The sequence below is a fragment of the Amblyomma americanum genome, chromosome 1 (genome assembly GCF_052857255.1).
Source record: "Amblyomma americanum isolate KBUSLIRL-KWMA chromosome 1, ASM5285725v1, whole genome shotgun sequence".
In the NCBI taxonomy this organism is placed as follows: Eukaryota; Metazoa; Arthropoda; class Arachnida; order Ixodida; family Ixodidae; genus Amblyomma; species Amblyomma americanum.
The window spans coordinates 17876051-17902930 of record NC_135497.1 but is presented as its reverse complement, the minus strand read 5'-3'; the positions used below and the strand labels follow the sequence as shown (position 1 = coordinate 17902930).

General features: G+C 48.0%; 2 protein-coding genes across 3 annotated transcripts in view; both read left to right on the top strand.

Annotated features, from left to right (window-relative positions):
* wcy (WW domain-containing adapter protein with coiled-coil wacky) overlaps nucleotides 1–19668 on the top strand; it is a 156660-nt gene extending 136992 nt beyond the window's left edge. For both annotated transcript variants that reach the window (XM_077643649.1, XM_077643658.1), the window contains 2 exons: nucleotides 1546–1630; nucleotides 18590–19668. In XM_077643649.1, coding sequence (XP_077499775.1) covers nucleotides 1546–1621 — 76 coding nt within the window. In that variant the 3' untranslated portion in view covers nucleotides 1622–1630; nucleotides 18590–19668. The remainder of the gene's footprint in view (nucleotides 1–1545; nucleotides 1631–18589) is intronic.
* Nucleotides 19669–25024: 5356 nt separating this feature from the next.
* On the top strand, nucleotides 25025–26011 carry LOC144130931 (uncharacterized). The gene has a single exon (XM_077664434.1). The coding sequence runs from the start codon at nucleotides 25058–25060 to the stop codon at nucleotides 25991–25993; it is 936 nt and encodes a 311-aa protein (XP_077520560.1). The 5' UTR covers nucleotides 25025–25057; the 3' UTR covers nucleotides 25994–26011.
* Nucleotides 26012–26880: the final 869 nt, after the last annotated feature.

Sequence of the window (26880 nt, the reverse complement as noted above, 5' to 3'; positions counted from 1 at the left end):
TAGTCTTTGTGAACAGTTTATGCTGGACCTTGCCGCCATCCATAAGACGTGTATGGACTGTGTAGATATCTTGTACTACAAAGCATTTCGCATCTTGTTACGCATTTAACTCATCACAAAGACAGAGTTCTCACCCTGAAGCAGTTTTGTGGTTGATTGTTCTTGTAAACACTACAGCAGTTTGCTGCTCCCTTATGAAACGTTGTTGTAGCTCTGAAGAGCTGACAACTGACTGGCTTACCGTAGAGGTCATGGAGCATTTGCTTGCAGGTGTCCCAACTGGTGAGCTCATCTTCATGGGTCTCAAACCACACCCTTGTCGTATTCTTCAGGTAGAAGGTGGCATTGGCCAGATGAAGGGTCAGGTCCCACCTGGTTTTTATGCTCACACATTTGGACATCTCTTAATCCAGTCCTCACATTGGCACCGATCGTTCCACAGAAGGTCCTGGGAACTCGCTGGCGGGTGATGATGACCGTCGAGGTAGTGGATGTCAGTGCAGCATTCCTGTTGTGTGGCATGCTCAGCTGGGCTGATGGAGTTCTCTGTTGGCTGTAGTGGTACCCTGCACCTCCATCAATAATTTAATGTAACTATATATTCGCAAAAGAGGAATATTTACAGTAGAGTCTCATTGATGCGTTCTCAGTTCGTGCGCTCAAAAGCGCGGGCGGTTAAAATGTCCAGTAGAGTTACTGTTTTTCTTCGGGTTAATTTGTTCCCAGATAACACGATTTCCTAGCAAGTATGTTCATAATTTTGACAAATTCTGGTTGCACAATAAGGATTGTGCAAATGTTCAAAACTTGGTATAGTTTGCGAATAGCATTCACTATTTGATTCAAGCCGCACTTTGACTATTCGGACTTCCTAATCTAAATTTGTGACGAAACATCGTGACATTCTCAGACTGCAGTGTCTTGCATTGTCAAATGAGTTAAATTGCAGCTTGCTCTTTCCTCATAAAGTCTGCTGCCAGCACATGGCAAAAGCGCGCGTGTGGTATGGTAGGCCTTTCATAAGGCTAGCAAGCTAGGCTTCTTTGCGGTGCCCAAAGGCAAGGAGGCAAAGCATGTCAAAACTGCAACAGTGCGCTTGCATAACATGAGTGGCCTTGGTCTGGGGAGCATAGCATAGGCAACAAGAATGCTGACAGTCAGTTGCCATGGCAACTTCACCACAGTGCATTGGTGCACGGCGCTGAAGAATTTGTAGACGAAGATAGTGGCTGCTTATACCATTGCCGTCAACATACCAGATGTGGTGCTAAGTGTTAAGGAAAACATAAATGCAGACTGAATTGTACGAGCACCGCAAAGAAAGCCGTTCAAACCTTAGATGCAAATCAACATTTGGATCGTGTCAACAATGTTTACTGTACATGCAGAGGGAGACAGCCAGACAGCTAGGGAAAAGTGGCACGAGCACCACCCTCACAACCACTCTGAGAACTGAAGTTTGATTCTTTTACTGCATGCGTCATTGGTTGTGATGCAGCTGTTGGGAGGGGCGCATGTGGTCATGCAGGTTTCTCTTCCTTGCAGGTCCCTATTTTTAAGACAACTAATTAAAGAACTGGAGGAGCTGAAGAGCCAGGTGAACTTCATGTCCGACTCATAGTGAGTTTAGGTAAGTTCATCTTTCCCTTCTGTAAGAGCCATGTGGGTGCTGGGAGTATCCGTTAATATAGCCACAGCTCACTGTATTAAATTTCTTCTGCTGGAAATGGCCTGTGCAACATGTTTTTCGGGAGTCTTGAGTGTAACATCACAGCTTAGTGCACACTAAGAATTTTGCAAATGGTTTCAGACAAGCTGGTGTCTCATGGGTGGCCATTGCATATGACCTGTTATCACCTAATCCTTTCAATGAAATCACTGCTAACCTGCTGTCATTTGGGGGCTTCATAACAGATTCATTCATGTTAATTTAAGCTGCCATGTTAAATGAGGTGAGCTCATCTTTTCTTGCATGTTCTGCACATTATACTCTTGTTCCTGAGCAGAAAAGTCACTGTGTCCGGTTTTGTTTTTCCCGTGCGTGTTGTGTAACTTTGGGATCCTCCTCCTCACCTGCTTTCTCTCTCAGGCTTAAGAGAACTGTCTTCTCAGGCTTTAGCACATGAGATGGCTACGATTTGTCCTATGGTGATCGTCGAGTACCAGGCTGATTGACCAGCTTAGGAAATTTGCTCAAATATGATGACTGTGGCTAGTGCAAACCAGGAATAAATTAAGGACACTGGAAGAGACCTTTCTCCTGTAGTGGACTCAGCTGGGCAGATGTGATGATGAGGAATTTTTTTGTTCTTATTTTTTTTCTTGTGTTGTCAATGCACCCTCATTTTTCTGTGATCATTTGTTGGGATGCCATGCTGTACAGAGGCATTTCAGTGCTGAAAAATATAGCATGGTACAACCATGCTAACAGTGTGTTCCATTCAGACTCCACCTATAACCGTTGTCTCTGAGATACTAGTGGTCTGAGCGTCCGCTTCGATTGCGGGAGATGGTTGGTTTGAAACCCACCGCTGGACACCCACCGGTAAAAATGTGTACAAGCCACCCCCGGCTCGGCGCCCTGCTTCCTCAGGGATGTGCACTTGGAGAAGGCTTCGCAAACCCTGCTGCTCCCTTTCAGGGGCAAACCCTGTTTCGAACACTGCTGAGGTAGTTTGTGTTTCACTGTGAAGTGAAGAGTTCAGCTCAAGCTTGTAGGCTCTAACCAGCGTGTCTCAACAGACATACAGGTTCAACACTGCTGTAAACCATCCTTCGTTTGAAGAGGAAACTTCAGAGTATAACTGCGGTCTGGGGCAAGTCCGGTTTTTCCGGCTGTCTGACTTTGCGAGAAAAAAAAAGGCCACAAGCAGGCTTTTTCCGCACGAGGTGGATTTAGAGTTGTTTGAAGGCGGAATGAATCACTGCCCCGTCAACACAACTGTTTGGTCCAAGACCCTTTTCCCATGCATTTCATCCGAGAAAAGCTGAACATCAGGCCGGGGGAAATTTTGTACCCATTAGAAAACCAGTGGGTATCTGGCGGCACTGGGGATCCAACCCAGACCTCCCGAATGCAAGGCAGATGCTCTGCGCCAAGGACATCGCTTCGGTCTCATGGGCTTCTACCGCACTAGGTGGATTTAGGGTTGCCTGATGGTGGAACGAATCACTGGCCCGTCAATGCAACAGTTTGTTCCAAGACCCTTTTCCCAAGCTTTTCATCCCAGAAAGGCCAAGCACCTGGCCGGGGGAAATTTTGTACCCATAAGAAAACCAGTAGGTATCTGGCAGCACTCGGGATCAAACCCAGACCTCCCGAATGCAAGGCAGATGCTCTGCGCCAAGGACATCGCTTCGGTCTCATGGGCTTCTACCGCACTAGGTGGATTTAGGGTTGCTTGACGGTGGAACGAATCACTGGCCCGTCAATGCAACAGTTTGGTCCAAGACCCTTTTCCCTAGCATTTCATCCCAGAAAGGCCGAGCACCTGGCCGGGGGAAATTTTGTACCCATTAGAAAACCAGTAGGTATCTGGCAGCACTGGGGATCAAACCCAGACCTCCCGAATGCAAGGCAGATGCTCTGCGCCAAGGACATCGCTTCGGTCTCCTGGGCTTCTACCGCACTAGGTGGATTTAGGGTTGCTTGACGGTGGAACGAATCACCAGCCCGTCAATGCAACAGTTTGGTCCAAGGCCCTTTTCCCAAGCATTTCATCCCAGAAAATCCGAGCACCTGGCCGGGGGAAATTTTGTACCCATTAGAAAACCAGTAGGTATCTGGCAGCACTGGGGATCAAACCCAGACCTCCCGAATGCAAGGCAGATGCTCTGCGCCAAGGACATCGCTTCGGTCTCGTGGGCTTCTACCGCACTAGGTGGATTTAGGGTTGCTTGACGGTGGAACGAATCACTGGCCCGTCAATGCAACAGTTTGGTCCAAGACCCTTTTCCCAAGCATTTCATCCCAGAAAGGCCGAGCACCTGGCCGGGGGGAATTTTGTACCCATTAGAAAACCAGTAGGTATCTGGCAGCACTGGGGATCAAACCCAGACCTCCCGAATGCAAGGCAGATGCTCTGCGCCAAGGACATCGCTTCGGTCTCATGGGCTTCTACCGCACTAGGTGGATTTAGGGTTGCTTGACGGTGGAACGAATCACTGGCCCGTCAATGCAACAGTTTGGTCCAAGACCCTTTTCCCAAGCATTTCATCCCAGAAAGGCCGAGCACCTGGCCGGGGGAAACTTTGTACCCATTAGAAAACCAGTAGGTATCTGGCAGCACTGGGGATCAAACCCAGACCTCCCGAATGCAAGGCAGATGCTCTGCGCCAAGGACATCGCTTCGGTCTCATGGGCTTCTACCGCACTAGGTGGATTTAGGGTTGCTTGACGGTGGAACGAATCACTGGCCCGTCAATACAACAGTTTGGTCCAAGACCCTTTTCCCAAGCATTTCATCCCAGAAAGGCCGAGCACCTGGCCGGGGGAAATTTTGTACCCATTAGAAAACCAGTAGGTATCTGGCAGCACTGGGGATCAAACCCATATCTCCCGAATGCAAGGCAGATGCTCTGCGCCAAGGACATCGCTTCGGTCTCATGGGCTTCTACCGCACTAGGTGGATTTAGGGTTGCTTGACGGTGGAACGAATCACTGGCCCGTCAATGCAACAGTTTGGTCCAAGACCCTTTTCCCAAGCATTTCATCCCAGAAAGGCCGAGCACCTGGCCGGGGGAAATTTTGTACCCATTAGAAAACCAGTAGGTATCTGGCAGCACTGGGGAAAAAACCCAGACCTCCCGAATGCAAGGCAGATGCTCTGCGCCAAGGACATCGCTTCGGTCTCATGGGCTTCTACCGCTCTTGGTGGATTTAGGGTTGCTTGACGGTGGAACGAATCACTGGCCCGTCAATGCAACAGTTTGGTCCAAGACCCTTTTCCCAAGCATTTCATCCCAGAAAGGCCGAGCACCTGGCCGGGGGAAATTTTGTACCCATTAGAAAACCAGTAGGTATCTGGCAGCACTGGGGATCAAACCCAGACCTCCCGAATGCAAGGCAGATGCTCTGCGCCAAGGACATCGCTTCGGTCTCGTGGGCTTCTACCGCACTAGGTGGATTTAGGGTTGCTTGACGGTGGAACGAATCACTGGCCCGTCAATGCAACAGTTTGGTCCAAGACCCTTTTCCCAAGCATTTCATCCCAGAAAGGCCGAGCACCTGGCCGGGGGGAATTTTGTACCCATTAGAAAACCAGTAGGTATCTGGCAGCACTGGGGATCAAACCCAGACCTCCCGAATGCAAGGCAGATGCTCTGCGCCAAGGACATCGCTTCGGTCTCATGGGCTTCTACCGCACTAGGTGGATTTAGGGTTGCTTGACGGTGGAACGAATCACTGGCCCGTCAATGCAACAGTTTGGTCCAAGACCCTTTTCCCAAGCATTTCATCCCAGAAAGGCCGAGCACCTGGCCGGGGGAAACTTTGTACCCATTAGAAAACCAGTAGGTATCTGGCAGCACTGGGGATCAAACCCAGACCTCCCGAATGCAAGGCAGATGCTCTGCGCCAAGGACATCGCTTCGGTCTCATGGGCTTCTACCGCACTAGGTGGATTTAGGGTTGCTTGACGGTGGAACGAATCACTGGCCCGTCAATACAACAGTTTGGTCCAAGACCCTTTTCCCAAGCATTTCATCCCAGAAAGGCCGAGCACCTGGCCGGGGGAAATTTTGTACCCATTAGAAAACCAGTAGGTATCTGGCAGCACTGGGGATCAAACCCATATCTCCCGAATGCAAGGCAGATGCTCTGCGCCAAGGACATCGCTTCGGTCTCATGGGCTTCTACCGCACTAGGTGGATTTAGGGTTGCTTGACGGTGGAACGAATCACTGGCCCGTCAATGCAACAGTTTGGTCCAAGACCCTTTTCCCAAGCATTTCATCCCAGAAAGGCCGAGCACCTGGCCGGGGGAAATTTTGTACCCATTAGAAAACCAGTAGGTATCTGGCAGCACTGGGGAAAAAACCCAGACCTCCCGAATGCAAGGCAGATGCTCTGCGCCAAGGACATCGCTTCGGTCTCATGGGCTTCTACCGCACTAGGTGGATTTAGGGTTGCTTGACGGTGGAACGAATCACTGGCCCGTCAATGCAACGGTTTGGACCAAGACCCTTTTCCCAAGCATTTCATCCCAGAAAGGCCGAGCACCTGGCCGGGGGAAATTTTGTACCCATTAGAAAACCAGTAGGTATCTGGCAGCACTGGGGATCAAACCCAGACCTCCCGAATGCAAGGCAGATGCTCTGCGCCAAGGACATCGCTTCGGTCTCATGGGCTTCTACCGCTCTTGGTGGATTTAGGGTTGCTTGACGGTGGAACGAATCACTGGCCCGTCAATGCAACAGTTTGGTCCAAGACCCTTTTCCCAAGCATTTCATCCCAGAAAGGCCGAGCACCTGGCCGGGGGAAATTTTGTACCCATTAGAAAACCAGTAGGTATCTGGCAGCACTGGGGATCAAACCCAGACCTCCCGAATGCAAGGCAGATGCTCTGCGCCAAGGACATCGCTTCGGTCTCATGGGCTTCTACCGCACTAGGTGGATTTAGGGTTGCTTGACGGTGGAACGAATCACTGGCCCGTCAATGCAACAGTTTGGTCCAAGACCCTTTTCCCAAGCATTTCATCCCAGAAAGGCCGAGCACCTGGCCGGGGGAAATTTTGTACCCATTAGAAAACCAGTAGGTATCTGGCAGCACTGGGGATCAAACCCAGACCTCCCGAATGCAAGGCAGATGCTCTGCGCCAAGGACATCGCTTCGGTCTCGTGGGCTTCTACTGCACTAGGTGAATTTAGGGTTGCTTGACGGTGGAACGAATCACTGGCCCGTCAATGCAACGGTTTGGTCCAAGACCCTTTTCCGAAGCCCCGGAAAAGCCGAACGACAGGCCGGGGGAAGCCACAAGTGGGCTTCATCGCATGAGGCGGATTTAGGGTTGCTTGACGGGATCGTGGAATAGGGAAGACCGACAACTGCAGCTCCAAATCTATCTTTCCCCCAACCCTCTGCCCTAACTTTTCTCTTTCCAAATACAGTGCTGTCCATTTATAACAATATTGAGAAAACCGGAAAATCCGATCATTATAACTGATTATCACTATATCTGGATCTCAAAAAAAAAAAGCGAAAAGAACAGACCTATGTATTCTCCCATGCATGTAGCCACCGCCACCAGTTCTCCTTTCAGGGGTGCGCAGGTCTGGACGCCCTACCAAGTGCTCTGAGCGAGCCACCCCCACCCCCTCCGTAGCTCCCGTCAAAAGATAAACAGACCACGATGTTATCGGCCCTGAGCATCTTCGCGCGCTGCCAAGGACTGCGTTGTGGAGAGCGGGAAATGGGGGCATGTGCAGGAAAAGTGAACACTTTAAGAAAAAAAGTCAATTTTAACCATTTCGGGCGGAAACTACGTTTGTATGAGACAGTGTTGCGCGGTAGCGGGCGAGTAAGCTCCTCCCGCTAGTGATTGTGACGACAGTAGCGCTTGGTTCCCAAGGCCGTAGGCAACGCTCCCTCATGGTTTTTCGCAACGCTGGCCTGTTCTCGGGAGTTTTACCTGATTTGCTTGAAATTATTTTATTTTTTGTCAAACTTTCAGACAAATTTTGGTGGTAAACACCATCCAGGTGGCCAGAATCATATCGTATCTCTTATTTCGCCGATAATTGTATCGTCACATACGGTTTATTTTTACATAGGGGCAAAGGGACAATTGATAAACCTAAAGAGTGTGATCGTTATAAGCGATATATTATTATATATCTGATATCGTTATAAGTGGAATATAGTGTAAATGTTTTTACTACTACTACTTGACAGCGGAATGAATCACTGGCCCTTCAATGCAACAGTTAGTTCCAAGACCCTTTTCCCAAACATTTCACCCCGGAAAAGCCGAGCACCAGGCTGGGAGAAGCCACAAGTGGGCTTTTATTGCATGAGGCAGATTTAGGGCTGCTTGACAGTGTAACGAATCACTGCGCCGTCAGTGCAACGGTTTGTTCCAAGACCATTTTCTCAAGCAGTTCACCCCAGGAAAGCCGAGCACCAGGCCAGGGGAAATCTTGTACCCATTACAAAACCGGTGGTACCCAGTGGAGGATGTGATATTATTCTTAAGCACTTTGTGATTCATGGAAAAATCGCGTATTTTAGCATCCTTCATGGAATTATGTGTTGATAGCATTGGTCTCTTTTTTTTATGTGATTTTTGTTTTAGACACCAGGAGGAACAACAGAATGCTGAGAATTTGATTAATTGAAGTATTGTAATTTCCTGAGAGCTAGAACCTGGTAACAAAGTTTTGCTGATGTCTTGACATGCTTGAGCTCTAGGAAGCTAGTGCATCAAGCATGTGGGTGGAGGGATCCGGATTAATTCAGACCACCTGGGATTCTTCATTTTGCGCTGACATCGCACAGCACAGGGACACCTTTTGCGTCTTAACTCCATCGAAAGTGTGGGCTCTAATGACAAGATGCATGTTCACATACTTCCATAGGAAGTCACAATACTGGAGTCTTTTAAAAACAATATTAATAATGCTGGAAAATAAACGTTTTTAATATCAAATAATGCTCAGCGTCTATTCTGGGGGCTTATTCGTGTTGTGGTGCAAGTCTGTCCAGGAGAAAAAAGACTGGCAGACAGGTAAAAACTTGTAGGGCTGCGTCCTACTTCCGAGCGTTGTCACCACATCTTTAGTGTGATTGTGCACCAGGGCATCACCAGAGAGATTATTCAGTCACTCTAGAGGCATTGTGTCTGAAAAGTACCATTCTTCAAATGTAGAAACACCAAGCCAGGGACTCTTGAACTGAGGGAGGGGGCCAACATTTCTACAGGGGGAGCAGCAGACCCCCCTCCCCGTTTCAATCCCTTGAACTGCTAGCACGAATGTCGATGAATGTCGATTGCATCCCACCAAAAGAAATTGATTGATAGACCCCACTCAACCAGTGTTATAAGCACTAAGGCTGCACATAGATATTTTCTAATCTGATCAGATAACTCCTCTCACGCACGGTTCGAAGAGCACTAATTTTTGTTTTGAAATTTTGTCGACAGTAACAAAATATACCTATTATAGCTTCTTTTTGGTCTTGCAAGCAACATTTACTTGCCTTTTAGTGCTTTTTCGATTTTTTACCCGTCTTGCGAGGCACCAGAGTCAGTCAGTCTGGAAACTGAAGTATGGTTTCCTGCTTTTTGAACTTCCATATTTTCTATACAATAATAATGATAGGGTTGCTTTTAACTTGCAGTGTATGTACAGTCTTTGCCAAAAGTAACCGGGCAATGGTGGTTCGTTTCTTAGCTGCATAGCAAAGCACTTATGGCAGCCCTTAAGCTCTGAATCTGTGTAAAGTAAGGTGAACCATTGACCTAACGTTTTTGAGACCTTTCGATCTTTAGGGGTGCCATGAAGGCTTTGTTAAACTGTTGAGAAGTAAAACGCTGTTGCTCAGTTACTTTTGGCAAAGGGGGTACATAAGGGACAGGTTTAACAGGATTGGGAGGGGGCCAGCCTCCCCTACGAAGCTAGAAAGTTTCGTTCAGAAAACTGTTTTAGTCCAAGTTTTTTCAACCAAGAAAATTCAAGAGGGCTACTCGGTCAACAGGCCATAGTCTGAGGCTTGGTATATGCTGAAGAAACAACCACACCGGAAGTGCTCCTTGCCTCGACCACTCCTGATGGTACTGCTCGAGTGCCTGATACCAGATATCTCGGCACACAGTCTTGGAGAGCGTTCCGCCGGAAGCCTCATTCGTACTCAGAAGCCTCATTTGTGCTCGCAAGTCAAGAAAAGACCGACATAAGGAGGGCTCATGCACCGATCAACGACAACGCCCTAAATAGCCTCAGCTCGCATTCGGACCATCCATAATCGCTCACATATTTTGTGATCAGTCTCAAGAGTGGTGCAGAACCATGGGACGAGATTGAACACGACGGCACAATGCATGCGTTCATATCGTATGAATGTGAAGCTCTCGTGAGAAAATATATCTGTAGGCCGGATTTTCCAACTGTGTCTCAAAAATTTTTGCGGTGCCTGATGAGGCTGGTGGCCCATTGGCATTGTGTCCTGTGGTGAAGATTATGAGAACTGTGCACACTAATTATATAAATCTGTTGTGACATGGATTACACTAAACTAACATTACTATAGTTTGATACAACTCAAGAATGAAATGGCAGATGCCCCTCAAAGGAGGCCCTCCAGCAAATGGTGTCGACCAATTTTCATGACGCCGCAATTAATCCGATGAACTGTGATAAACATTGTGAAGTCAAGGACCGTGACCTACTGTGCAAAATATCAGGTTTTGCGTTGCCTCACCACCTTCTCAGGATTTGTGCCGCCTTGGCAGGTGCCAGACTTGTCGCACCATGCTATCAGCAGCTGCATGTTTTGCCCATCAGAGCGGCCACACCTCTGCTGGTGACGTAGACCAGGAGAGGTCAGCAGTTGGTGTCTCCAGGAGAATTAGCCGATAACACATACCAGAATGACTTTTTGAATGCATCAAATCCAGAAGCCGTGAATGAAGATATCAGGGCACTGAGCCCTGAGGAGAGTAAGGCACCTCTTTAAATACTGAAGTTAAAGTTGAAGAATACTGAGACCAAGCAATATGTTGCTAAAAAAATGTTGGTCAGTGTCAGTATTCCTCAACTTGTATATTTCAAACCCAACCAGACATACTCCAGCCTAAGATGCTGAAATGAAATGAACCTGGCCCTGCCCAGCACTAAGCGACAATTCATGCAAAAGCGTATATACAGTCGAACACTGCAACAACCCTGGGGATCTCATAAATAACATCAGCGTACAGTGCAAGGGGGCAACTTTTTTGGCATTGCAGCTGAGGCTAGACAGGACAGTCAGTAGGTTGGGGCGACCTAAAAGAATGAAAAATAATAAGCCCCCTGCCTGCACCACTTACGTATGACAGGCTGAATGCAAATATAGCATAAAAGAGGAGGCCCAATGGCAATGTGAGTTTTGCCACCCATGGGTGGAGAAATAAACAAGGGGGGAGGGTGGGAAGCTGCCTGGGGGCCCCTCCATGACGCCTTGTTCCGCAGCCCGTTCCAACCGCACACCAGGTTTGTCGGTTATTCAGACTCTCACGGGTGTTTCAGACCTACTATCTACTAGCTGTTGAGTGCTTTTCGTGGTTTTTCAGACATTGGAAGTATGTATGATGAGAGCCGGCCAGTAGAGGCTCAGATCGTCAGCCTATCGGCCCACCCCGCCGCCGGGGTGGCTCTGTGGTTATGGCGCTCGGCTGCTGACCTGAAAGACGCAGGTTTGAACCCGGCCATGGTGGATGAATTTCAGTGGAAGCGAAATTCTAGAAGCCCGTGTACTGTGTGATGTCGGGGCGCGTTAAAGAACCCCAGGTGGTCGAAATTTCTGGAGCCCTTTGCTACGGCGTCCCCGTAGCCTGAGTCGTTTTGGGACGTTAAACCCCCCATAAACCAAATTAAGCCAAACCGCCAGCCCTCAGCACCATGACCTAACACCTCTGGGGGGACCCACCCACCCGTGCTTCCAACCAACCAACCGCACACTTATTTTGTCCCCTAGCTTGCTCCACACCTACAAAGGAGCCCTAGAAAGGCAGGGCTGACCGGGCCACATACCAAGAACCTGGCTTAGGGCGAGATGACCCGGGCCTATTCCGCCGGCACTCCACAACATCAGCGTTTTTTTTTTTTGCGTTTGGTCGTACTACGACCCCCTTCCTCGGCATTCTGCAACGACTTTTACAGCCTTGCGGCAGGCCTAAGACCGTTTCCCTGAGGTGTCGGTTTTAGAGCCCGGCTACTGTAAACGCTGCTGCGCGGACCTGGTTTCCCTAGAACCAGAAACCAGCGCGTCGGTAGCCAGACGTGCACGCCCCCACATGCGGAGGGAGGTAGCATGTATTTGAAAACCCTTTTTGACAGTTTGTATATGCCTTCCGTGCCGGATTCCATGAGTCCATCCTGAGTGTAAACCCAGCCCTGCCACCGCTCATACATTGGACCTCGCGGGTGCAACTGGCCCTCACAGTCTCATGGGAGGTTGCTGCCACTCCCATGGGGTTCATGAGCCCAGAGGATGGGTCCCGACCATACCCATCTCACTGTTGGTGTTGCACCAGAACAGAAAAGCGTAGTAGCCGAAGCTACACTGGTCCATATCCGGGGGCAGGGTGGGATTACGAGCAGGGCCCCCCCCCACTAGACAGGACAGGGAGAGAGGCATGCTTTTGGGGGGGGGGAAGGGGGGGGGGGTTAGAGAGCACTACTGCTGAGACATGACCATGCTTGGTGCTCTGGCCATGGTGCGAGCGAAAAGAGTGCTGCTTCAGAATGAACACAAAGCACTTTTTTCCAAGTATGGCTCTTCAGGATAGTGTGAAACCATCATATAATCTAAAATCTCCCACAAGTGACGCATTCGCGTGTCCGCTACTTGGCTTTCCAAAATTGATTAAAGTTCTTTTCCCTGTGCATTACAGGAACACTCGTTTTCGTTCTGCGAGAATTAGTTATGAGACCAAGTGCAGCCAGGCTTCTCTGCATCGAAGAGGCAACTTTAGACGAGGCGCACGTGTGCTCCCGTCTCTGCACATTCAGTAGATGTCTCAAGCACCTCGAAAACGATGATTGAATGATGTGCCAGAAATATGGTTGCTCAGACTCTTCGAAGACGTTTTGCGGCATGCAGTACGACTATGCCAGCGATATGTCTTTTTATGCAGACTTTCTCTAGAACTGCTGTCACTCCGCAGCAGACAGCAATGTGTAAACTAGCAATTCGCGTCATAAAGGAAAAAAGAAAAATGCAATGTTTGCCAGCGGCTTGAATGTGTCGACGGCGTGCTTTCCGCAGGGATGTGCTGCCTGCTGGGTGACAGCGTGCCACTCGCTCCTGGCTCGCTGGCTTGCTCGGTGTCGCTAGGCCTAGCTTGCGCAGCACTTGAAGCAGCAGTGGAAAGCGCTTTCGAACTAGCCGCAAGTGATCATTGAACTTTCTAATCGTGTTACTGCTTCTACATTGACTTACTTCATGCTGGTGTGAATGCACAGTTGATTTCCTTAATGCCTTCGTCAGCGAAGCATGCGGAAAAAACAGGCCAGGTGAGCCGCCTCATAAGACGGCTGCGGTTTGCATATGCGTAGTTGAGTTCGGGCCGTCAGCAGAACCGTCAATGCAGGCAGTCCTGCACTCGGATAACATCCTTGCGCACAAGTCTCAGTCTTGATTGTGATTTTGAACCAGCTTTGTTGGCGTCATATCTGCCAATAAAGTGCTCCGCCACTGTCTCTCTTCCGAACTGTTCCGGCTGGCCGTTGTGCGAAGCATATTTTTTTGTCGCGTAATGGAGGCTTTTAATGCATTATCCCTATGGAAGATTCTCTAGGCCCACCGTGATTTGTTGTACAATGTGGATCGTCGCATGAAAGGGGGATGCATAATCAAGGTTCCACTGTAACAAAACGTTTTCCTCACATGAGGGGAACACCCAGTGGGCAGGCTAGAGGGAAGAACGTGCTTGGATGTAAAGGTGACACCCACAACATGATTTGTAGGGATTGAAAGAGCGAAAATCCCCAAACCTCCAGTGCTTGCAAGGGCACGTTCACACCGGCAGGTTGCAGACATCGTGCAACAAGTTTTAATTAAGTCGTGACCGGAACAAGTCAACCAAAACTGGTCACACGACATCCGCAGCTTCCTGGTGTGTTAGTAGACAAGGTATACAGATGAATGTCCTGAGGTGGCGTAGACTTTATGACTGGGACAAAGCATAAGTGACGCTGCTGCCCAGCAGCCATAGATGTAGCCTTCAGTAGTGAGCAGGCCTTTGGCTTTCCTTATTCAGATATATTTTGACACATTATTCGTTGTGTTAGCTTATTTCTCCTCACATCAACATGACCCATCATTGAGCAATGGAGTTGGTTGTGCCGTGATGAAATCCCGAAAGCAGGAACGTCACACGGGCATAAATGAAGCACCAGAAGTTATTCGTGCACGATGCCCAGGCTACAGATTTTTAGTCACTCCTGAGTGAACTATCAGTCAGTTATGAAATTTCAGCAGCCTAGAATGTAGCAGTTGGGTTAGAGTGGAGTGCATTCTTACTGATGCTGCCAAAGGGTGAAACTTAACAGGCAAAAGAGCTGTGTAACTGTGGTTAGACGTCGTTATAATGGAGTTCGCCTTGACAACGGTCGAACAGCGACTTTTGGACTCCCTTAAAAGCCCTTCTTAACTTGAAGTTGAGGTTTATGCTATTGTAGCAGTGCGCATCTATTGCATGTATACTAGATGCATACTGGATGTATTCCTCTGCAGGGATATGTAAGTTCTTGGCTTGCCCCAGTTTGCAACATTCAAACTCTTAATGAGGTGTGTGTGTGATTCAGAACACTTTAAATTATCAACTATTCTTTAAGAAGTAGTACTGTTGCATCAATTTTGGGACAGTTGATAATAACATAATAAATAAGGAGTGGGGATAGTGCAAAGAAAATAAAATACAAAATTATAAAGTAAATAGAAAAACATCAACAAAAATAGAAAATTATCTCCTGGTCTTGCCCCCTCTTAGTAGCACTACCTGGCACTGAATTGGAACAGCCACCTTTGTTTTTTGGAACTCAGCTTTTACCTTTAGAGAAGGGAGGAGAGTTGTGGCCCAGAAGCAAACCCTCCCTTTGACAAAGGATATATACCGTAAAAACCGGAATATAGGTCGAACTTTTTTTCAAAAAACCATGGTGAAAAGTCGACCCCCGTCTTATATACCGGTCATTGGCGGAAAAAATACGGAAGTCTTGCAACAATGGATGACTGAAGTCAGCAGCCTTCATCACCATCGCCATCAGCAGCAGTGCCGCCATTTTGCGTTTCAGTAGATGCAAAGCGGAAGCTAACGGCAATTTACCGTCGCCTTCAAGAAAAACACGATTGAGTACGAGGAAGCTCACGGGAACCTGGCGGCACAGCGCGAATTTGGAGTATCCAAAAAGAGCATTCAGTACTGGCGGAGACAGAAGCTGCGTATTACAACTTGCAGCAACCAGAAGAAAACATCATTTCGTGGGCAGACCGTAGTGTATCGAGAATAGGAAGGAAACGTTGCGCTGCGAGCAAGATCGCTGCCTGTGACTGCCGAATGCATCCGCGTGAAAGCGGCAGAGATCGCGCGTGCCTCTAGACTCACGAGGGCGCAATTCAAAGGCTCGCCATCCTGGTTGCGGCGATTCATGAAGAGGAGGGCTTTGCTCTGCGGCACCGTACTTGCCTGTGCCAGAAACAAACACGCGGGCCGATTGGTGCGCGATATTGTTAAAAAATTTGCCGGGTGTACATACAAGCAGCATTTAAATGAAATTAAATACTGTCACCATTGTGCAACCTCTCGAGTCGCATTTGTTTCAAAGTAAGGATGTCTTTCGGTACTTTTCCCATTGAAAAAGATCTTTTTCATTTTTAGAATTGGTTAGTTGGGGGGTCGACCTATATTCCGGTCCGACCTATAGTCCGGTTTTTACGGTAGCTCAAGGGGTTTGCTTTTGAGCCTTGAATTTTTCATCTCCCAAATCTCTTGCAGAAGGGAGGACCCGTGGACTGTATAATTTTGGCAAAGGCTGTGCATATTGCGAGGTAGACTGAAAGACGTTCAAGTTTGTAGGCTCCGCTCCTGTTCTTTTAGAGAGCGACCTATTTCTTGTCACCAACACTGTGACAGTATCAAGTATGCGAGGGAGTGGATGTTAGTTGCCTTGAATTTTAAAAAATGCAGACATGATTGAGCAGTATTGCTGCAGTGGCATAATTGATGAAATGAAGCCTTATGTGCGTGCTGCACGAGTGCCGTCGAACTGAATGTCATTCCACTCAGCTGCCAATCTTGTGCTGCTTCAAGAGTTTTTTTTCCAGCGGCATGCGATTCAGTTGTCATTCGATGCAACGGAGAACTGCGGAGGCATTCGAGAGTTTCAAATGCCTTCCAAATGTTAACATGTGTTCCCTCGTATGCAGTCCCTTCACGGCATCATTTGAAAGAAAAAAAAATTGTGGGTAAAAAATTGCTTTCATTAAAGAATTTTCATAGACATGAAATAGTGTATATTTTTTTATTTACTGTAGCAGATGTGGCTACAGTTGATGAATAACCATTTACCAGTATTCCTCAAGAGGAAATTATATAACAGCTGTACCTTACCAGTACTCACCTATGGGGCATAAACGTGGAGGCTAACGAAAATGGTTGTACTTAAATTGAGGACAATGCAGGGAGCTATGAAAAGGAAAGTGATTGGGGTAACATTAAGAGATAGAAAGGGAGCCATGTGGGTCAGGGAACAAACACGAGTTGATGACATCGTAGTTGAAATCAAGAAGGTGGCATGGGTAGGGCATATAATGCGAAGGCAATATAACCGATGGTCCTTAATAAGGGTAAACGGAATGGATTCGAAGGGAAGGCAAGCATAGTAGGGGGCAATGAAAGTATGGTGGGCAGACGAGAATCTAACAACCCCCTGCCCCTTAGTTTATTTAGATTACCAATGAAACAAACAAGAGCTGCAACTAACAATCTATTTAATTTACCACCTTGTTACAATATGTACGGCCGGAGACTCCTAGAATACAGTGGAGCCCATGTGTGGAATGAAATCCCGAATGAAGTTAAAGAAAAAAATAACTTTTCAGCATCTTTAAAACACTATTTAATTTCCATGGAAATGTAGGAATCAATTGTGTGTGTTAATCTTGAAGTTTTTTATTTTACACGGTCTGCGGTAGTATTGTGCTTGTGTTGTATTTGGACCCCTCACTAGCCGTAAAGGCTATGGGTCTAACCAACAGTTTGTGTACTGTTTCTGAGAATAAAGAAAGTGTCAATTCCGAAAAAAAAAAAAGTTTGCAGGGGTAAGATGTGACCACAGCTGGCTCAGGGCAGAGTTAATTGGAAAGATACGACCGAGGCCTTTTCCCTGCAGTGGGCGTTTAGACGGATGCTGATGTGGCTACACAATGTGCTGCCTCCAGTAATCATATTTGGTCTCGTCGGCTGCTCCCCAGGTTTGGAGTCTACTAGCAGAATAGCAGCTATCCTCAAAGGAAATTGAAACCCTTCATCAGCGTTGCCTGTTTCACACTCTTATCATTACCAGCATATATGGCACCTGCACATAAAGAGTGAACAGACAACGATGCACAGACCCAGCGAAAAATAGTGTTGCCACGCAGTGAAAAGGAAGGTAGGCGCCTGTTAGAAAAGTAGCTCACAGTAATAATTTCAGCTCACTTTTTGTAATTGCTAACAATATTCTTTGCAGAGCCCAGCTACATGCTTCAAAGATTCAACCAGTGTTTCAGAACAGAACTTAACAGCAGCAGCATTGCTGCTGTATGAGGAGAGAATGCTATAGAGCCTTTGGAAATCGTGAAGCACCGCAGAACTCAGTTGAGTTGTGAACGACTCAGATGGTGTGTGTGTGTGTGTGTGTGTGTGTGTGTGTGTGTGTGTGTGTGTGTGTGTGTGTGTGTGTGTGTGTGTGTGTGTGTGTGTGTGTGTGTGTGTGTGTGTGTGTGTGTGTGTGTGTGTGTGTGTGTGTGTGTGTGTGTGTGTGTGTGTGTGTGTGTGTGTGTGTGTGTGTGTGTGTGTGTGTGTGTGTGTGTGTGTGTGTGTGTGTGTGTGTGTGTGTGTGTGTGTGTGTGTGTGTGTGTGTGTGTGTGTGTGTGTGTGTGCGTGCGTGCGTGCGTGCGTGCGTGCGTGCGTGCGTGCGTGCGTGCGTGCGTGCGTGCGTGCGTGCGTGCGTGTGTGTGTGTTGGGGGGGGGGGAGGGGGGGCACGGGCATTAAATGGCTTGCTGGACCTCAGTGTGTGGGACAGAACTTGGGCTGCACTGCAAAGCTGCAAAGTCCACTGACATCGCCTCTTTTCTGCAGCTCCAGACTCTCACTGTATATGAGGAGTGTAAGACCCAACTTCCAGGCCGACATCATTATTTCTTTGTTACATGCCTACACTTCATGGTAAAAAAAGAATCTTAAGTTGGCATGCATGCTTTGAATGGAGGGCTATGTTTCCTTATGTCGCTATGTGCTCTAAAACGTCCCTGCATTGTTTTGGAAGGTGAGTTATGTGACGTATTCTGCTGGTCATTTATTTCCCAGCAAGGTTCCCGTTCTCCTGCTTCACGTGCGACGAGTTCTGTTATAAAATATTGCATTTGGTTGCATGATGGCAAGAAGCATTTCCTAAAGAAAGCAAGGAGCAACTGGACAGGAGACATTTGCGCCTCTCTCTGTCGTGAACTCTTGTAGATCCAGGGTGCTGTGCTAACCTTGGGCCCATGCCGCAGCCATCGTGGCATTTGTGACAAGGGCCCGCAGCAGACTTTGGCTGGCTCTTTAATCGCATGGGTGTGACACGCAGTCCACTTGCATGAGGAAAAAGTCTGACCGCCAGGTATGCTTGGCTGTGTATGCGCAGGTTTTAAGGAACCAAGTTGCCACACGGAGCAGTGGGTGCGCCGGCCGGACCCGGCGTGCAGCGGCCTTTTCTACACGATGCCCGGTTGTGAGCGCCCCCCCTGTACAGAGCACACCGGGCGGGCCTTGCGGCTGACGCAGTCTGGATAGCTTTCCGTGTGCCTTGCAGGCTTGTGGACGTTTTGGTAATTTTCACAAAAGGCTGGTGCCGTGCGTCTGTGTGTTGTACATATAACGCCGCTCTCCCTTCTTTCTTTGTTGTATATTTCAATTGCATCTTGAGCGGGGTTTCGGGCCCAGCACCTGCAGTGTACATAACATCTCTCTGTCGGTTTTTTTGTTTGTTTTTTTTTTTTCATCGCTGCGCGTGGGGGAATTCTTATCATACACACGTGGTTTTTCATACTGGAGGTATGCGGTTGACGGAATAGACTTTAATAAAGCGATCTGTGCAATGCTTTTTCGTCCCGGTCATGGGGCGCCGGCGTGCGGTGCACACTTTGGTTCTGCCTGGCGTAGTTGGCGGGGCCACTCAAAAAGTTTTGTGTTCTTATAGTGCATATTGAAAAGGCTTCATGACACGTGCATTTGCGTTCGACGTGCCAAGTGTGTTTTTATGTTACAGTCGGGGGTCTGCACCCGTGTCTGCCACCGTGCCAGCAGAAATGTTAGCCGGCCACCTGCGATCGGTGCTCGGGTCTGCCGTGTTTCCTCCTCGCAGAGCAGGGGAGGCTTCCTTCAGCACCATTGTTGGCATTCAGAGTTTAGTGTTTTAGGTTCAATAGTGCAACGCTCACTCTGCCAGCATTAGTGCTGGCGTAGAACTCTGTTTAGTTGGACGTACTGAGTCGTGGACGTTTTTATCGGTGCGAAGAAAGGCTCCGTTTTCCGAAGGAAGCAACGCGCGCATTCATTGATTAGCCTCCACTTCCCCTTCCCCCTGTCTCTTTTTGTTCGAGTGCCCGCGCCACGAATCAGTTTTTGTGAGATCTTGCTAATGGAAAGGTACCTTTATTTTTCCCTTTTTACAGACAAAAACAAAAGAAGTGGAATAAACTGAGTTTGTTGCGCAGCATTGTGTCCAGTCGTCTGTGTGCATTTCTTTCGGGGGCGTGCTGCTGTGTAAGCGCACTGTGCTGCAGTGTGGTTGTTTGAAAGTGAGGTGGGCATCGTCTGAAAAAACTGGTATAGCATTCTCCTGACGGCAGCAGCAGGTTACGTTGAGCAACCTACAATTTCCTCGCCCAATACGGCCACGCCTCGTGTTTGGTTGCTCAATCTAGCTGCCCAAAGCGGCGCACCAACGTGCTCATGAGTTTTACTTGTGTGGCAACTGTCACTGCCTTGATTTGAAGAGCTAATTACCTGCACGACTTTTGTACCAATCAGACCCATGGGCTTTGCCGTGAACCCCCCCCCCCCCCCCCCCCTCCTCCTCCCTGGGTAGAGTGCATTTCCAAACTGTCAACAGTACAGTGTAGAAGTGGGCTAACAGAATATTTGTGACAATGGGTAAGAGCAGTTTTAACAGCACGTAGTATTGTTGCTTTTGTGGCAAAATGGACACTAAAGAAAAAAATCTGTGGTGCAATGGATTAGCCTCGTGCTTCTAAACGTGTTGGGCAGCTCGAATCCCATTTTTGCTTGTACACACTTTCACTCGTTCATTTTTTTAACAGCACACAAGCCATTTTGCCATTCTCCTCGGGGATTTGTTACTATTTAGGTTGCATCCTGAGGTGCATTGGACCCAGGACAGATCCAGGTGCCTACTTTGATTCTGGGGGGGGGGGGGGGGGGGGGGGGGGGGGTGCATTGTGCAACTGAATATGCGGCTGCAATGAAATGGTCGTTTTTTTCTTCAATTGTAACCCTTGGTGCCTTTTTCACCAACATGTTGTAGACAATGACCATTTTGAAAATTTATTGACACTGGAGCGGATAATCACACAGTGTTACAGCAGTGAAAACAAAAACATATTTTATACAGAAATCTGGATAGTATTGGCGACAAACATGAACACAAGCGGGAATCAGCAAAATTCAATAGTTGCAGCCAGCATTAACCACTGTGCACAGATTTTTTCATTTGCCCTAAATGCCCTACTGAGCTTTACACATGGAAGAAGGGTGTCTGGAAAAACAACCTGAGGCCTTAGCAGCATCCGGCCAAGCGGAGCAGTATAAAACACTCTGAGTTATGGACAATAAGAGAACTCTGGGAGAACTAGTGACAAATGTAGAAGGGAGTAAAGCAACTACAATGATGTACATACAACATACAGAATACAGTGGAACCCCATTCATACGTTTTTCACCGGACCGCGAAAAAAAAACTTAAAAGCCGGGAAAACGCAACAGTGAGGAAAGGTCCGAAAATTAATGAAAACAGTGCAGCTATGCCTTGAAACAATTTATTTCGACATCAAGTAAGCTTAGGTCTTTAAAAAATCGAGAATGGTCGATTGCCGTTTTTTCCGCTCGCTGGAAAACACCACGCGTTTCTCGATGGCCTGGAAAGCCGCATTGCTCTCAGCGTAGCTTTGAGGTGCGACGTACCTGCGGAAGAGGTCCAGAGCCGCGACGGCTTCTCCAAAGCTCGGGTCCGCCAACTCCCCGGAATCATGCGGCTCGTGCTCCTCGTCGTCATCACAGTCTGAGGCTTCACTCGCAACCGAGTCTGCAACGATCTCGGCGATACTCTGACACTCGGACGTCACGACAGCAGCATCCACGGCGACGTAGTCATCATACGTGACTCCCGTGGCACCCAGCGCATTCAAAGCTTCACTCAGCTCTTGATCATGAGAGGCTGCTTCCGTCTCTTCAGCTTCCGTGGCAGTTCCCTCTCCGCCGTCCATTCGAAAGCCACACCGCGCGAAGCAGTGCTGTGCAGTTGACGCGCTCACTGCAGTCCACGCTGAAGCGGCATTCCCTTGTATCTCGGCACGCTTCGAGACGATGCTGTTAAGCGTCGAGGGTGGCAGACCAATATCCTTGGAGATGTCGACTCTTTTCCGTGCTGGCTGCCTGTCGACTGCGTTGAGAACATCCAGCTTTTCCTCGAGGGAAAGCGCCTTGCGCTTGCGCGACGCCATCAAAGGACGACAAATCGCTCGCGGTGTTAGCAAGGCCCGACGAGGTGTAGGCAGCGTAGGTGTTGACGGGAGGACACGGACAACTCGGATGGGTTGAACCGCACAAACAAAAAAGACTGGATTAGCGAGGCCAGACGAGGCGTAGGCAGTGTATCTGTTGACGGAAGGACACGGACGACTCGGATGGGTTGAACTGCACAAACAAGAAGGCCATGGTCTCGGAGGTCATGGTCTTGTAGCCAATTCCGTAGCCAAGCCTGGCCAAGACTCGTCAAAATGGCGGTTGGCGCGCGTTGCCCGGCTGGGTTCGGGGTGCCAGGTTGCGACGTATCATGCGGGAACGTTTTCACAGCTACAACGTAACAGCGGGGTACCCAATACATTGAATCCTATGGGAGCTATCCCGGGACCGGACGAAAACGACGTAACAGCCGGGAAAACGCAGCAGTGAGGAACGTAACAGCGAGGTTCTGCTGTACAAAACTATATCGGAATAAGCCACCATCTTAACCTGAGAAGACGCAAGAATTGGAAAACAATACATACAACAAAAAGACTATATTTATACTAAGTCATAGATGCCCATTTTCTATAAAAATTTCCCGAGTGTGTTATAAAAGCATTAAGGTTGGTGTCTTACCTTGGAAAGACCCAGCCTATGGAGGCTACATAGATCACACTCTAGCCTCTGTTGTCCACTACCTTTGGTTGCGAATCACTCAGTAACTTTTCTCGTGTCAGTGACAATGTCCCTATGAGTATATAACAATGCGAGTCCAGTCAAGCGCTCTTCGCTCATTTTTGAACGTGTCCAAAGCTTGAAATGGCGTAGAGCAGAGAAAGACCTTTCAGAACTGGCGATGCTCACAGGTAGGGTGGTTAACGTCTGCAGGAATGTATGGATTAACGGGAAGACTTCCTGGTCACACATGCCTATTGCTCCAGCAGCAGTCGTATTAACTTCCGCTCCATCTTCGGCCTCGTGCTTCCATTTCTGCTGCTATAAACTTAGCTCAGCTTGACTTATTTTTTGCTGCTGTTGGGGCATTTGCTCCGAAAAAGCGGAATATCGTTGAGCAATACTTGCCAAAGATTGTCTTTTTTTTGTAGTGCATATCTGCGATGGCACAAAAAGGGACAGTTCGTAGGCACTTTCCGCCTCGACTGTGACTCTCACTTTCATATCTGTCGGCACAGGAGCCTCCGCAGTGGCTCAGTGGTTATGGCGCTTGGGTACTGACCCGATGGATGCGGGTTCGCTCCCGGCCGTGGCAGCCGCATTTCGATGGAGGTGAAATTCTAGAGGCCTGTGTACTTTGTGATGTCAGCGCGCAGTGCAGAATTCCAGGTGGTCGAAATTTCTGGAGCCCTTCACAGCGTCCCTCATAGCCTGAGTCACTTTGGGATGTTAAACTCCCATAAATCAAATAATAAATCAATTCTGCACATTGACCAGTAACGGAGCGAGCACAGCCGTTCTGTGGTAGCTCTCTACATTAAGCCTAGGCGTGTTTCATCTGTACATCTGTTTTTTAGTTAGACATTGGGGGGTTGAAGCTCCATTTCCAGATCATCCGCCAAAGCGTTTGCGTCTTTTTAAAGGTGCAAATGGCACAGTCCACACTTCGCTTGCCAAGTGCAGCCATGGTGTCTCCCAACACATTCTTGGCAGTTCGGAGGTCAACGCACGCACTCTTTTTGGAATAGGGGACTGAGCAGAAACGTATGCGTTAGCATATCTGCTAAGCGAATGATTGCCACCAGGAATTTGCCAAGTCATGGAACGGAGTGACTTGGCTTTTGCAGAGCTGTGCATATCTTTCCAGTTGGCAATGTTACCCAGAGCTTTCATTGCACTTCTAAGTGAATCTTAAAACCGGATCACGCTGTCGTGTCTCTCAACCCATCTTGTTTCGCAGAGCCTTTTTAGTTGGCCACTGAGGATGGCCTTCAGTACAATGCTTCATTGACTTTGACAATGACATGGTTGAAACAAAGAGAGTGCACCGCATTTGATACATAGTGCTTCATTTCAGATACAGCACCACAAACCTGAGAAACCATAACGTTGCAGCCATCAATACCAACACTAACCAATTTTCTAGATCAAGTCCTAACGCCTTCAGAGCCTTTACAACTTCCTTTCCAAGCACACTCGCAGTCACAATGGGTTCACTGACTTGGGTTCATTCTGCTTTTTTAACTTTTTTGCTTGGTGAGCACCTTGCTTCCTCATGAAATTTTCATCCTGCCGGAAGTTTCCCACTTGAACAGCAGTAGTGAAGAACTTCGGAACTAACAATGTAGCAGGGCACAATGAAAAATCTATGAGGGCGCTAAAGGACATTCATCACTTGGCACTTAGGTCATAACAATGATAGCTTGTGCAATTTTTGAAGCCACCTATTCAGATAATTTGAAGACTGCTGTAATTCCTTTACTTTACAAACATGGTGACTGCTATGATCCAGCTTTTTGCATTTGATCTCTGTTCTTGGCATCTCCAATAGAGAGAAAAATTGGTTGCTAAAAGATTTTGAGCCTGTTTGGGCGAAGCAGAATCATATCTTAATGGCTGCATGCGTCCAGACAAAGTACCGTATTTAAACACTTTGATCTCTAATGGCTCTATTTCAACAGCTGCTGCATTCGTGCATAGCCATTGATAGCCGTATTTTTGTTGAGCAGTACTTGTTACTGGGCTTCTCATCTCTGCAAACTGTTTGCAGGCTCACTGTATACAGCTATTTTATCCCATATCACTGTATACAGCTACTGACAAACACAGCTAAGGCTAACTACATCCGTATCTAGACACAAGCGTATCAGGCCTATTCAGTAACATAACCGCCCTGGTAATGGTTTGATTGTGTAGGTAGAATAAATACTTTGGTAACACATTAGATATATAGAGTTTGTGGCAGTTACATAGTAATAATTTACGCTTTGAACCTATTGCTACGTCTTACTCATAAAAAGAGGGCATTCTTTATTGTCATTCGAGGTACTGCTTCAAGTTGTGCTACAGGGTATAACACCAACATTTATTCCTTTTTTTTTTTTCACAAAGAAATGGGCACTGTGCATACTTTCATCTTCCAGTATGTACAGTCAAGTGCACGATTGTTCAGTGGATTCCAGGTTTTGCCTTTTTCTCGGCTATCAGAAATGACAATAGCACTTTGCAACAGTAGTAAACAATGTTCAGTGGGCACGAGAGCAATGCTGACAGCATGTCTCACGCACCGCACTTCTGCATTCCGCACATATTTAGGCCTTCTTTCCTCTGTGCTAAGAAAACCAGTAATCGGTGCTTGCTGTTGCTCCAGTGCCCACAAGTGTTTCTTGAGGTTGTTTGTGAGTGCTTCTCAATGCTCTTCCTGCTACTGCATTCCGGGGATGTAGAAACAAACCCAGGACCGAACACTCGCTCCGAATCCGCGCTCGAAAACCTGTCTTTTCTGAGTGAGCCTTCCGAACAAATGGCTGCCATTTTTAACCTTCTTAAGGATGTGCACGCATGCTCTGTTCAATCTGCAAAGAATCAGGCTAAGCTTGCCGCAGACATAAAAGCCATAAAAGCTAGCCAAAAAAGCATAGAGAACAAAATTGGTCGCATTCAAGAAAGGCTGGACACTCTGGAAGAGAAAACAGACGTGCTAGACCAGTTTGCTGTAAAACCGACCTACGTTCAGAATTCCCTACAAGCCCCGTCAACGCAGCATGATTCTTTGCAAACTCGTCTCTACGAACTGGAGGACAGATCACGGTGCAATAACCTGCTTTTCCGAGACATTCCTGACTCACGCAAATCCTGGAAAGAAACTGAAGACAGTGTGAAAGATACCCTCACGGGCATCGACAACCTACCAGACTTATCAATAGAATGCACACATCGCCTCTGCCAGTATTCTCCATCAAAATGTCGCCCTATCATAGTCAAGTTCAACAACTTCAAACTGAAAGAATGTGTACTTTCAACACGCAGTAAACTTAAAGATAAGTGTATAACAGTGTCCGAAGATTTTTCCCCCGCCACGCGTATTGCCAGAATTAAGCTAGTGGAATTCACGAAAAATCTGCCAGGCTCCCCTAGTTTTCAGTTGCGCTACAACAAAATCACAGTGAATGAAAAATTATACACCAACAATGCCTCCACTGATAGCATAGTTGGGATTACTATGCCACCGAAAACAGATGCTTTCCACGGCGGAGCGCCGAAACATAATACAGCCATCACTGATAGCACAGTCGAGTCTGTGTCACGGATCTCCCCGGAGAACACTCGGACCGAAAGAATGGACTAGGCGATGGGTGTACCCACACAAACGCACATTTAATACACCCTATGTGACACACACACTAGAACACAAAACTAACACAAAACACAGAGACTATAAATACACATGACCCGGGCACACTGCTACTAGTGTCTTCTACTATCGTTCGACTGGTAGCGGACGGCGTCCGTGTTCACGGTTGGTTCGGTGTGGCTGCGGCGTTCGACGTGCTTGGGGTGGCGTCGCTGGCTGCGTCGTACAAGCTCCCGTTCCAAGCACCCGTGGAGGTGATGCCGGTGTTGTTGGCGTTGGGGGCATCACCCGGATGGGTGGCAACAGTGCTGGAGACACCCGTGGCCGTAGCAGGTGGTAGCGTCCTCCGTTGACTCCCCGGAACGGGCTCAGGCACGGCAGGAAGTCCACGATGCGATGCCGTAGAACGCGAGCTCACCGGAGCAGTAGCCGGCGTCGCTCTCTTCCAGCCGATGTGTCCCTGACCCGCCGGAGCCTCCGCTTCTCTGCTGTTCCCCCCCGTGCCTCGCTCTCACTCGCCCTTTTATAGCCTCGGTGTTAGTCCACGTAAGCCTTGTCGTCGTCTTCTTCTCTTCTCCACCAATCATCTCTCTCCACCTCACCGAATGCTTCTCCACCAATCATCTCTCTCCACCTCACCGAATTCTTCTTCCTCTTCTTTATTCTTCGGTTAATCCACTTCGTCTTCTTAACACCTCTTTCCTTTAAAATTTAATTTAGGCTCCTTAATAGATGTGACCGTCTCCCACGCCACAGAATACAGACGCTTGACACGGCGGAGTGCCATCACACGATACTAGCTAGGAAAACTGGAGGGGAAGTGAAACACGCCAGTCAAACATACAGGCATTGTTTTGCAACATACGTAACATCCTTAACAA

What these genes read in the sequence shown, in the direction of transcription:
- LOC144130931 (XM_077664434.1), top strand. Translation starts at nt 25,058, where the DNA reads ATGCTCTTCCTGCTACTGCATTCCGGGGATGTAGAAACAAACCCAGGA.